At 35.7% G+C, this 12,556-nt stretch overlaps 1 protein-coding gene across 15 annotated transcripts in view; it reads left to right on the plus strand.

Moving 5' to 3' along the window:
• The window catches only part of PPFIA1 (PPFI scaffold protein A1), a 53,725-nt gene that overhangs the window by 28,496 nt on the left and 12,673 nt on the right, over positions 1–12,556 (plus strand). For 8 of the 15 annotated variants that reach the window (XM_085549986.1, XM_085549990.1, XM_015863675.3 and 5 more), the window contains 7 exons: positions 916–995; positions 1,270–1,402; positions 2,398–2,621; positions 3,035–3,269; positions 6,784–6,935; positions 7,633–7,805; positions 9,491–9,584. In XM_085549986.1, the coding sequence (XP_085406112.1) occupies positions 916–995; positions 1,270–1,402; positions 2,398–2,621; positions 3,035–3,269; positions 6,784–6,935; positions 7,633–7,805; positions 9,491–9,584 (1,091 nt within the window). Of the gene's footprint in view, positions 1–915; positions 996–1,269; positions 1,403–2,397; positions 2,622–3,034; positions 3,270–5,999; positions 6,030–6,783; positions 6,936–7,632; positions 7,806–9,490; positions 9,585–12,556 lie in introns of all 15 variants that reach the window. The other 7 variants (XM_085549984.1, XM_015863672.3, XM_085549985.1 and 4 more) reach the window with 1 other exon arrangement.

The raw sequence follows: 12,556 nt of genomic DNA on the forward strand, positions 1-12,556 counted from the left end.
ATGTAAAGTGTATAACAAATACATGCAAAGAATATGCATGGATATATTAGCAATTTGCTGAAGTTTAAAAGATTACATAGCATTTTATTTTATTTTTTTTTACTGTTTATACGTAAAACTATGAACAGTAAGAGAAAAAAAAAGAAATACTTTAACAGTTGGTATTTTCACCTGGATGTATACTTGAAGCAGTGGATGTTGTAAGATGCCTGTTTGATAAAGCTGTCTTAAAATTCTGAGAGAGATGTTTATTAGACTTAGTTTTCAATATTGTCTGGCCCTGTAACTGACAAATATACTTCTTGAATAATAGCATTGGGGCCTTTCATTTCGCTTCCTTAAGCAGTGATGATTCATTTTATGATCACCTTGTTCTGAAATAATACTATTGCTTATTAAATCACAGGCATACTGCATTTTCCCAAATCATTTTAGTAAGTAGCTAGGCCAAACTATTAGAGGCTGTGATTTTTGTAATAAAATGAAGAATATATTCAGAATACTTTATGGGATGTGCTTTGAATTTTTATGTAGGCCACTAGTTTTCACACAAGGCACAGATGTTTATCATCAGCCACTTTTCATAGTCTTTTATTGTTTTCTCATTCATTGCTTTGCTTTGTTAAATTCCAAGTTTTTGCAGCATTTATGGGTGCTAGAGTTAAAGGTAGATGCTTTTAGGACTTGTTTTTAACATTGTAGAGAACCAAGAGTTATCCTTGGAGGCCCTTTTGTTATGGTGCTGTGCTGTATAGCAGTAATTGTTTTGGTTATGTGTTGTTCAAGGCTGTTTTAAATCTGGTTACATTTGAGTTTCGTAACAATTAGATCAATGGACTAAATATTAGCTTATAGATTTAGGATATGAGGCTGAATTTTTTAATGTATATTGTTACATATTTTCTATCTTTATAGGATAAACTTGTCTTAAATATTGAAGCATTAAGGGCTGAAAATGACCAAGTGAGACTGAGAGCCACGTCTCTTCATCATAGGTACAAGCACTTAATTGTAGTTCAATTATTTTTTTTCTAATTTCCTGAAAGGAAAAAAAAAACATCCTTTACCTATTGTAAATGAAAACACTTCAGTTGTAGCTATAAAACATACTTAATAGAGCAGATAAAGCAGCTAATACACCACTTCAAAAAAGAAAAAAAAAGGCTTTACAAAGCCTGGGTACAACTAAAATCGTTGGGGTGGGTTTCTTAGCTTGTTTCTTAGCTCTTCTCCTCATCTTGCTAATGGTAGTATTTCTTCCTGTCTTAGCCGACCAGATTTCAGATACCCTATGACATCTTCATCTGTGGCTGACAGTCATGCAGACTCTTATGGCACCTCTTCTGTGCTGAGGCGTCCTCAGAAAGGCCGTTTGGCAGCTCTCAGAGATGAGCCTTCAAAGGTAATAGAACTCTGAAAGGAAGTGACAGCAATCGAGTATTTGGCAACAGATTAGATGAGTTGAAATTAACCTGTTGCAAGGAGTTGGTGGAATAGGGTTACACAACATTAAAAGGGCTGGATCTTTTATATGGAAATATGTTTTATTATGTGCTTGCTTTTAGTGAAGCAGAATATCTAATACACAGCTACTAGGCTGTATAATTTTATTTCAGACTGCAATTTTGGGGCTGTAAAGTCCAATTTGCTTTAAGTATGATAAATCTGTGCAATATAATATGAAAGAGTCTTTTGTGTGTCTGCACTTTAGATTTCAACTTTGGTTCACTAATCTAACATTCACCGTCCTACAACCAAGTCTTGCAAGTTCTCCTTTTACATAAGGCTGATTTGAACGTTTTCATTGTGTTTGTTAGCAAAAATCTGTTGAGGAAGTATATAGCCAAGATAATGGTGTTTTAACTATTGGGTCTGGCTGTTTTAAAACTGTACTTATCCATAAGAGGCCAAGTATCTGCATCATAGCTTTTTGTTTTACGTTTCTCTGAATATCACTGTCTTTATAGATGCATTCCTCAAGCAAGTGGACTTTAAAAAAAAAAAAAAAAAAAGGAAATTTAAACACCTTGAAAAATAGTAGTGTATTGGCAGTAACTATGCTGGTACTAACAAGAATAGCAATTACAAGGAAAATGGTGGAAATACAGAAGGTATAAGGAAAAGGGAACTCACCAGAGCTGAGGCGATCCTCCCTGGCAAGCGATCTCCAAGAGATGCTGCCTCAGTGAGGGTCAGCCCTTAAATGAGGTCTCAGAGGAGGTGGAGTCGAACTCCACCCCTCCAGGGAGCACAGCTACTTAACTTTCACCTGTGCTCCCACAGCTGACCCCACACTTGCCTCAGCTGATTAATCAGTGGTTCACACTGTGATCTCCCATACAAGTAGAAATATCACTTTTTATATCTGAGATTTTGTTTTTAATTCTCTTTTAACAGGTTCAAACTCTGAATGAGCAGGACTGGGAGCGAGCTCAGCAAGCAAGTGTATTGGCAAATGTGGCACAAGCATTTGAAAGCGATGTCGATGTGTCTGATGGTGAGGATGACAGAGAGACTATTTTCAGTTCAGTTGATCTGCTGTCACCAAGTGGTCAGGCTGATGCTCAGACTTTGGCCATGATGCTTCAGGAGCAGCTGGATGCAATTAACAAAGAGATTAGGTATGGCATATTTGCTGCTACATTTTTACTGAAAAATTATGTGTGACAGAAGAATTCCTTTTTATACAGTTACTCACAGAATTGTTTGCTCATTCACTTTCCTTTGAGGGACTGGGAGAGTGGGAATTGATGAACAAACAAAAAAAAGCATGGAGTGCATTTGACTTAAGTATTCCTTTCAGGTCTTCGGTCTCATTTGTGGAAGGGATTGTATTGCCAGTTGGGCAAAAACCCCTGCATGGTGGTAATAGTTGTAGTATTTACAACCTCTTTTCAGATTGGATTACCAAATTTTCAGTGCAGTTGTTTTGTCTGTCAAGTGCCGCTGCTTTTCAAAATGTTTGAGTGGGCTGTTCTCATTATATGGTACTTGTATGAATGCTATGTTCCTTTGGAACCCTTTTTTCTTTTAGGCTTATACAGGAAGAAAAGGAAAACACAGAACAGCGTGCAGAGGAAATTGAAAGCAGAGTGGGTAGTGGGAGTTTGGATGCCCACGGACGATTCCGATCCATGAGCTCCATTCCTCCTCCCTATGCAAGTGGTTCCCTTGCTGGTTCTTCCCCACCTGGCAGTGGTCGCTCCACCCCAAGGCGGATTCCGCATAGTCCAGCTAGGGAAGTGGACAGACTAGGTATCATGACGCTGGTAAGTATTCACTAACTTTATTTTTCCAAGGCGACTGTTCCTTTTCTGTAGGAAATGCATTTGATTCTCCCCTTCCTCTGCTTCTTACTTAACTCTATTTGTCCTTTCTCTTTTTTTTTTCTGCTGCGTCCTTTCAACTTCTGTAATAATGATAATGAATGATTTTAAAAAAAAACAACAACAAACCCCAACAAAACATTGAGAACTCAATTCTACTGGTCAGCATCTCACACTGAAGTATTCCTTTTGCTATGATTTTTCTTTGTTACTCTTCCTGGAAGAAGTGAATGTATTCTTTTTAACCCTCACTCCAGCAACAAGTTACTGTCTGTTTTAAGCTTTACTTTTAGTCATCTTTTTTTTTTTTTTTTAAAGCTAAGTATTCAACTAAAGCTTAATTTGCACATCTTACTTACATCTTGAAGTTTGTACGATGTCACAGCTGTGATAGCATTGAGTGCTGGTTCCCTTTTCTTAGCCTATTAAACATGTTGATAAATATGTTAGACTTAGAGGCTGGTGTAGTGGCAGCTTGGTCTTTGCAGTTCAGTGAACAGAGAAGGATGGGTATACATTCTTTTGACCCTCCTACAACTACTTAGGGAAATTAATCCTTCTAGGAGGTGCTTGATGCAATAAGTCTACCTGTTAAAAAAAGAAAAAGACCAGTTTTCCACCTTTATGTTTATATGACTTTTAGACAAGTCTGTCTCCTTAATATACTCCTCGGTGAAACATGTTCCATATGTCAGAATTAAAAGAATACTTCTCTCTATAAACATTACTTTGTCTTCAGATTTGGAACCAGTACTTAATAGTTTTATGTGCAATATAATGGTTACTACATTTTGTCTTGGAATATTGCACTTGTCTCGTGTCTGTAAGACTCAGTGGACAAGGCATGCTAACCAACACAGCAATGGCAGGTAGACTGCAACAGATTGATATATCTAATCTAGGTCTTTGCTAGGAGTTTAAAAAGGAGTACTTCTGCCACCTATTTTTCCAGCTTTTTGAAATGAATATGTAATAATTCTGTGTGTAGCGCATGTTTTTTTTCCATAAAATAGGATCATTTGCCATTCTTGTATTTAAAAAAAAAACAAAAAAACAGAGATTGTTATAACAGCTCAGGTTAAGAATCCAGAGTCAAGCGCATCTTTATTTTGTGTAGATTAAGGTGTTTCAAGCGCTGGAGTGCTTTATATCTCACAATAAAAAGTAGTTAACGTACTGAGTACCTCTTTTAAAAGAAAAAACAGGTATAAAATAAAATAGCCATGTTTATGAAAATGAGATCAGAAGAATATTTTATCTTAATACATAATGCAGATGGGGGTACAAATTAAATTGTAATGGTATATTTGTTTTCATACTTTGGAACTGATTTATGAAAGTCTTTATTAAAGCATGTAGACAATAAGCAATGTTTCTAGAAATACTGAACAAAAGATTCCAGAAACTTTTGAAGAGGCTATTGGGAATTATCAGACAGAATGAGTTCTTACTGCATTAGTTTTGAGTATGATTGGCATCGTTAGCTTAATTAAGTAACTAAAGCAGTGTTTGGTAGTACAGTTAGCTAAAAACCCTTCATCTAGTTTAAAAGCTATCAACTTAATTCTGAAGCTTATATAGCTCTTTTCAGCAATTTGCATGGATCTCTTTCATTCCACATTGCAATCATTTTCAGATTTTTGTTCTGTTAAATTTAATAGAGGAAAGAGCCAGAAAATTGGGTATGAATCTGATGTTATTTCTCTCAGAACTTGTCTTATTTAGCTGATTCCCTACAGTCATAATACAATAACAAAACTTATTAATTTTGTGTAGTTTGCATCCATTCTAGTTGGAAGATGATTAGAAGTTGGTACTGATTTTAAAAACACCAACAGCAAAACAGCAAAATATATGAAGGCTGTTGACTATTTTACTGACTTCATTTTTGGTTTACAGTCTTTGAAATAATAAGTAGCCAAATACAATGATGGCAAATATCAGGTTATTCAGGCTAATAATAAGTTGTTCACCTAACTCAAGGTTGCTATCCCGATCCATGTGGTGGCAGAATTGAGAAGTATATAAGAAGTGAAATCCAGTGGGTGTTGGAGTGGATGGAAGATTAGGTAGAACTAGTAGCAGAATCTGAATTAAGCATTCCAGCACATTAAACTTTTTAAAAGGAGCAGTGTTACTGTATCAAAATGAGCCATTGTTGGCACTCTTTCACAGTTATTGAAGTATGACTGGTTTTTATGGTGTATAGCACGAATGCAGAATTGGCTAAGGTGCTTGAAATAATGCTGCTGAGTTAAGTTCTGTGCCTGCTATTGTTATGTGTAGCTCATGTTGTTCAGGGGGAGAAGGAGAGTCCTTGACATAAGACTGGAAATCCTCACTGTTTTAGAAGCAACAACTCATGCCCCATAATGCTCTACTGTTTCTCTTACTGAAGATAAATTGCGCATCTTGTGTGCTGGTTTCACGTATAGTACCACTATATCAGCTATAAATTTTGATTATTTTTCTTCCTTTTCTGTCTTCAGGCACACATTCTTAAATGCTCCTGTGATTTGAAGAGTGCTTCATTCTCTTTATGGTTTCTCTGTGCAGTTGTTGTAGTTGTTTCAATTCTTCGTAATATATTTTGTCTATGGTAGTTATTTCAGCTTATGCTACAGTTTACAATAAATATGGCTTTTCCAAATTTTCTTTGCACGCATCTTTCAGCCTAGTGATTTAAGGAAACACCGTAGAAAGGTAAAATCTTTATTTACTGCTGTGCCCCTTCATTTTTGTATTCTTCTCTCAACTTGTTAAAGGATACCAGACGCATATGAGAGAATTTGCTGGTTATCTGTATAATAGAGATTATATGTTCTTTGATATTAAGTGTGAAGTGGCTTTTCTTAATAGAAGTGTGGGTTTGGTCGTTTGTTTTTGAGGATTTTTTTGCTGCTACGTGGTGCAGCTGTGTTCTGTTTGTAATTGCTGTTTTGCAATCTTAGTGAAACAGCATTTAATTTCAAGGCTCTATTAATACATACGCAAATAAATTGTAATTTCTGTTCTTCAAACAGAAGATCAGCCATGGCCACAGGTACATAGAAACTGACTTTATAGAATTGGTAGTTTTGCTAATGCTTATCTAAACATGACAGTGAGAACTGCTTTTCCCAGAACTTATTTGTTAGTATTTGCAGTTTGCTTAAACTGAAGCCAGCTATGTTGATTTCACGGAGCTGATGACGTTACTTAAGTTGATAGATCTGTGAATGAACAAAAGGTGGCTACTTGCTCATTTCACTAGCAAGACTGAAATGTGGAATTTTGTCAATGAAGGTTAAAAAAGAAAATAATTCAGAAGTTCAGGTAACTGCAGAACAGTAAGGGCAAGACTAACTCTTTAACTTGGAAATTACTGTCTTTTATTTTAATGTTTTCTGTGTTGTTAACATTGCTTTCATGTTTCTGGTGTATTCCAACCAAACACTTAAGTTTTGTTTTCTATTAGTCTCCAGCTTCTAGAGAAGAGGTACGAGATGATAAAGCGACAATAAAATGTGAGACGTCCCCACCTTCTTCTCCTCGTTCTTTGCGTTTAGACAGAGTCCAAAAAGGAGCTTTGCATACGGTGAGCCACGAAGATATCAGGGACATAAGAAAGTAAGTAGCTATGAATAAGTCAGGTCTACTAGTAATGTTGGTTGCTATTTCACATCATCGGAGTAAAAATTCTTCCAGGATGAGCGGCTTTGCAATTTTAGATTTTAATCTAGATATTGAAATGTCCCTAAATAGAAAGGACTAAGACTGCATAAATGAGTATTGAATAAACAGTACACATTTTCATGATTGGAAATGTCTTTGTGAATGATCCCTTTAGCATCAGGTCTGCATTAGTTGTTTGCTTGACATCCTCTTTCACAGATTGCAGTTTATTTATAAATAAGAAAGTTGAAAAATTAACTTGTTAGTGTGTAGTTTTTCAAGCATTTCAAACTTGCATTGTCTGCTTATTTTGTAAGGAAATTTTATGGACAGTTTTGGCTTTTTTGAATTGCACTTTAAACATCTTAATTCCTCAATAAGTTCCTTTCTATAATATATAAATTCCCTACTCCTTCTATTCTTTCCCTTGTTTTTCTGTTTAATGGCTTAATGTTTTTCTCTGTTTATTTTAGTATATCTATTTCTTCTCATGATATTCAGCAAATCTGAAATTAAACGTTACTAGTAAGCTACTAATCTTTTGTTAAATTTAATTGAAACCAGAAGTTGTCTTTCACTTTGTAATGACAGTGAATGCGTACGTAAACCAGTTTGTTTGACACCTTTTTTCTTTGTTTTGTTTTTGTGAAAGTTCAACCGGCTCACAAGATGGTCAAACAAGTAATCCTAGTAGCAGCAATAGTAGCCAAGATTCCCTTCATAAAGCCCCCAAAAAGAAGGGGATTAAATCCTCTATTGGCCGCTTGTTTGGCAAGAAAGAAAAGGGACGACCTGGACAAACAAGCAAGGAAGCATTAGGACAAGGTTGGCTTGCCTTTCTTTTTCTTCAGTGAAAGACTGAATTTTAGGATGTATGTGCTAGTAGTATTTATGATTGACAGAGTGTTTAGTTGCCTGTGCATGTGTTTTATCAAACTAGACATAATCTTTTGGCATGTCTTTTTATGTGCAAGCTTCAGGTATTGCTGTTTTTTGGTATGCCTTTTTCTTTTGTGAAAGCATAGTTCTGTGCTCCCTGGATAAAATACGTTGCTCTCTGAACGCTTGAGTATGATTGACCTTTAACACTATTATGAAGGTTATATTTAATGCTACCAACACAACTAATATTGAAAAATGAAAATTATGAAATCCAAAAAAGCTTTCATTTAACAGGGCAAAGATTCTGGCAGTTAGCATATATAAGTGATCCACCAGGACAAAATGGTATGTGGCAAGTCATCTCTTTTGTATTTGTTACATAAAAGGTCCCTTTTGTAAAATGAACTGCTTTGACATGGTTTATTATGATTATTTGACCTGATTTCACCAAAGATGATATGAAGAACAATTGTCTGTTGGGGTGGTAGTTGTGTATAAAGCTACATCTGTAGGCATGTGTGATGAAAAGTTAAATGCAGACTTAAGCAGTATGATTAAGTCACTGGAAAATAGCTGCTTTTGCGGTTGGGACAGATGATCTGCAGAGGGAGCAGTGAAAACCAGAGCAATAATGCAGTGGCTGCAACTACCCCCAGAAGGGGATTACAGGTCTTTTATATTTCCCATGTTGGTCTTGACATAATTCTCTAATGAAGGAAATGCTTTGAAGTACTCTATTCTATACCCTTAGAGGTCTTAAGAGTTAGCCCTTCCTTTACGTTTTGTAACTTTCTATAGGTGTTCTACCAGCAATACAGTAAAACCAAATGAAGTTAAATGAAACTGTGAAGCTAAAATTGATATTTATCCATTATTCGAATCACCAGCTGTGTTGTAGACTGCTAAAGATCAATTAAGGCTTTTTAATCAATGTGAAATGCTTACCAGAGCTGGTAAACACGTTGTGATTTACTTTACAAATATTCCAGTTGGTTTTGTACAGTCACTACTTGGAATTTTCAAAAAAGCATTCATATCACTTCCTGGTTCAAATGCTTAGATGTGATCTGTGGGTGAGTTGTCCTGTGACCAGGAAAGGTCTGTTCTGTAAAAGTTTTGCCATTAAGACTGAAATACAGAAAAAATATTCAGAAGAATGTTTACACGGTTTTCTTCTTCCTGCCCTCACTCCACTGTTCACCTCAGTCACAGCTATTTCTGTACCTGTTCTTCTAGTTACAGTCTTCATTTATACATTTTTGGGGTTCGTTGTAGGTCTGAATATGTTGTGTCTCCTAAGGATTGTTGATAACTGAAGGTAGTTAGTATAAGACTGTTAAGTGTGATTATGATAAATACTTAATGAAACTCTGAGCCCAAGCACATCTGTAATCCTACAAAAGGTTTTGTCTGGTTTGTCTTTTATGGGCCTGAACGGAGAAAAACTTTTTATCTGCCACTTAGGTGGAAAGAAATTTCCTGGTTAAAAATGATGTCAACTACAAAGGATTAAAGGATGTTTTTGCTTAGGGAAGCAGTAGTGATTTTTATCTATAACCATGTGACCAAAACTGAGATGATGAGACTTTTTCTTTCTTTTTTTTTCTTTTCCTTTTCTTTCTTCGCAGGTGGCATGGCAGAAGCAGATAGTTCCTCTCAGGATGCATTAGGTCTTAGCAAACTTGGGGGTCAGGCAGAAAAAAACAGAAAAATGCAGAAAAAGTAAGTTATCAAATATTTTAATCCTCTATGAAGGTATTACGTTGTTAAAAAATGCTTTGTTATCAGTTTTGTGTTTTCTGGTATTTTTCCCTAGTGTGGTGCTGTGACTCTTAAGCCTCTGTTGATTTCTTCCCCCCCCCCACACACACATTTTTCCAGTTCATTAGTGGTAGTATAGTCTTGGTAAATTTGGAAAGGATTTAGTTGGTGAATACTTGTTGCTTAAAAGCAGACTCTTATCAAACCGTCCTACAGTATTTTATTTAATTCCTGCTTTGAATTCAATTCATTTGGAAGACTTTCTAAAGTGTTTTGATAATTGCTTGTTGTTAGAGTGCAGTATGAAAGCACAAAAAGTTCACTACAGGGCATCCGTGTATGTATTGGCTTGTCTTTTGTAACAAGTGGCTCCGAACCAGTTTCCTTTTGTGTTGTAGTTGCTAATTGTGTTGGTGGTTGTTTGGGTTTTTTTTCCACTTCTATTTACGATTATCTTGATATTTTTCATTTTATATTACAGCAATTCAAATCTGTTTTCACCGCATACTCCTGATTTCCTCTGCATAATGAACTCTTGACTCTACATCCTTTAAGGCACCTTTTAGATATATGGTTATTTTTTCCTAGTAATAGGAATTTTTCCCAAATCTGTCCAAGCAAACCTTTGAAGTTCACTGAGTACCTACTGCGTGTTTTGTTATTCCTTGACTTAGCAGAGATTTTACAAAGTGTAGGTGAGAATATATATTATTAGGAATTTTGACTTGATGTTTATATGGTAATACAGGAAACACCTGAATTGCGTAAATAAGATCAGGCCTCCTTTATGTTTTTTTCCCCCAAAGCTTAGCCATATACTTTATACTTCTGGTGCTTTTATTCTGTCCAGCTGCCATTACTCGCAGCTAAAAAAAAAAAAGTTGTCTGAGATCAGAAATATTGGGCTTTTTGACTTGCCTTACCAAGACTAAATAATGTATGTTAGAATGACAGTGTGATGAATTGCTCTTTGCAAGAGTGATTTCTTGCAGTACCTAAGTTCTATTAGCAAATAAAAATCATGCCAGGTCACTTTACTAATGAAAACCAGCAGCATGCTGGTTTGAAAAGTCAGAATGGAATGTGGTTTTGTTTGCATAACAGTAGGCTCAGCTGTTTTTCTTCAGACTTCTACAGTGAAGGCAATCACACATTACTATAATGTGATATTTTGCTTTCTCTACAGAGCCTTAAAGTTGTACCACATCTCGCTTGAATAAATTGCTTTAATCTTGTCACGTACAAATAGCGGTAGGCCTATTCTTGGAACAGTATAGATTTTTATCAACAGTAGCAGCAAACTGAATTCTAGAGTAGAGCTTTCTATGCTGTCTTAATTTGATATTGCCGTAAGTATAGTTGCAGGTAGATCATAGCATTTTTTTAGTAAATTTTTGAAGGGCTGATTACGTTAACAACCAATACATAAAGTATACGCAATGGCTGCCGTGTCATTGGCTGGTTAAGGTGCAAGCTTCTGTATGTGACAGTTGGAAATTTACTTGCTAGCTATACATGGAAATAATATATTCACAGTGAAGTACCTGCATTTTGTTTTGATGAGGAATCTTATGACAAACAGTACTTTCTGCTGAGAGTAGCATTCAGTGTCTTTTTTAACAACCTTATAATGACAGAATTAAATTATATGCATTGTTTGTCTGTTTTTGTACACCTTTGGTTTCAGTTTAATCTTGGTTTTATATTTTTCTTTATTGTTTTATTTTCCTTTTGTTTACCATTTGTGGTAGTGCAAAATCAGGGTAAGTTTTTATTTGATTTACTAGGATTGTTGTCAAATTATGATGAATCTTACTTGGATTTTTTAGTCTGAGAAGTGCTAACTTCTTTCAGAAAAAGTCTAATTGTGAGAAGAGAGATTAGATTCAGAAGTTGTTGTGAAGGTGTGTTGCTGACATATATCCAGCGTTATCTTAATGCTAGCCCCATGTCTTGTCTTAATATGCATGGTGTGGTTTTTTTTCTTTTACAATGGAAATATTAAGTCTTTGAAAGTCTGTAATTTGGGTTTTAAAAGTTGCTTGGGGAGTAGTTGATAGTCATGATGACTCATTTGGAGGGTAGATGTATGTATTTTAAGTACGCTCTTTGATTACTAGATGCGAGTTGTTTTCAATGTTTTGTTCGTGCTGTTCATCTCTGTGAGCTGTGCTGCTGACACTGTGTGCCACAACTGTCTTTGTGCTTTCTGGTCATCGTTACAAGCTTAATGCTGTATTAACTAAAGAGGACGGCTACTGTCAGCATCTTTTCTTTAAAAAAAGTTATGCACAAAGTTTACGTATCTATTAATGGTACGTAAGAAAATTACACTATCGATCTACCTGAAATTAGTGTATTTCCATTTCATTTTTGCTACCACAGCATTTCAGTTTTCACACCATATAACTATCATTTCTACCATGATCATTCTCTTTGCTTCCTTAGTGTTTTCCTTAATGTTTTCTCTGTTCTGAGCTTCTTCCAAGTCTGTTACCTTTGGTTCATCCCAAGAAACTTGGAATACAGCAATACCATGAGTTCTAGATTTATCTGTTTCCATCCAGTGGCAGTGCTGTAGCACAGAACTGCTTCATTTCCTTGTGGGTCAGAGTATGCTTGCTTGCTGGGGGGCATTATAAATATGGTTACTTCAGATGGTCTTGGAATGGCCAGTTTGTTCAATACTACATCTAGCAACGGCATTTTTGACATTGCTTCACTTCACGTATGACCACAATTTTTCTATGGTCGATGTTAGACTCATTTTGAATTTATCAAACAACTCAGCATGTTTTTCTCTCCCATTCAAAGTAACACTCAACCAAGTTTAGATGTCTATCCCCTGGTTTTGTTACTTAAATGTTATTCAAATAGTCAGCTGCCCATTTGAGGTCTCTTAGCTTTCAAGTTTAGAGGTGGTGACTATATCT

Source organism: Coturnix japonica, chromosome 5 (assembly GCF_054131305.1).
Source record: "Coturnix japonica strain WE chromosome 5, WE-NBRP24, whole genome shotgun sequence".
Lineage (NCBI taxonomy): Eukaryota > Metazoa > Chordata > Aves > Galliformes > Phasianidae > Coturnix > Coturnix japonica.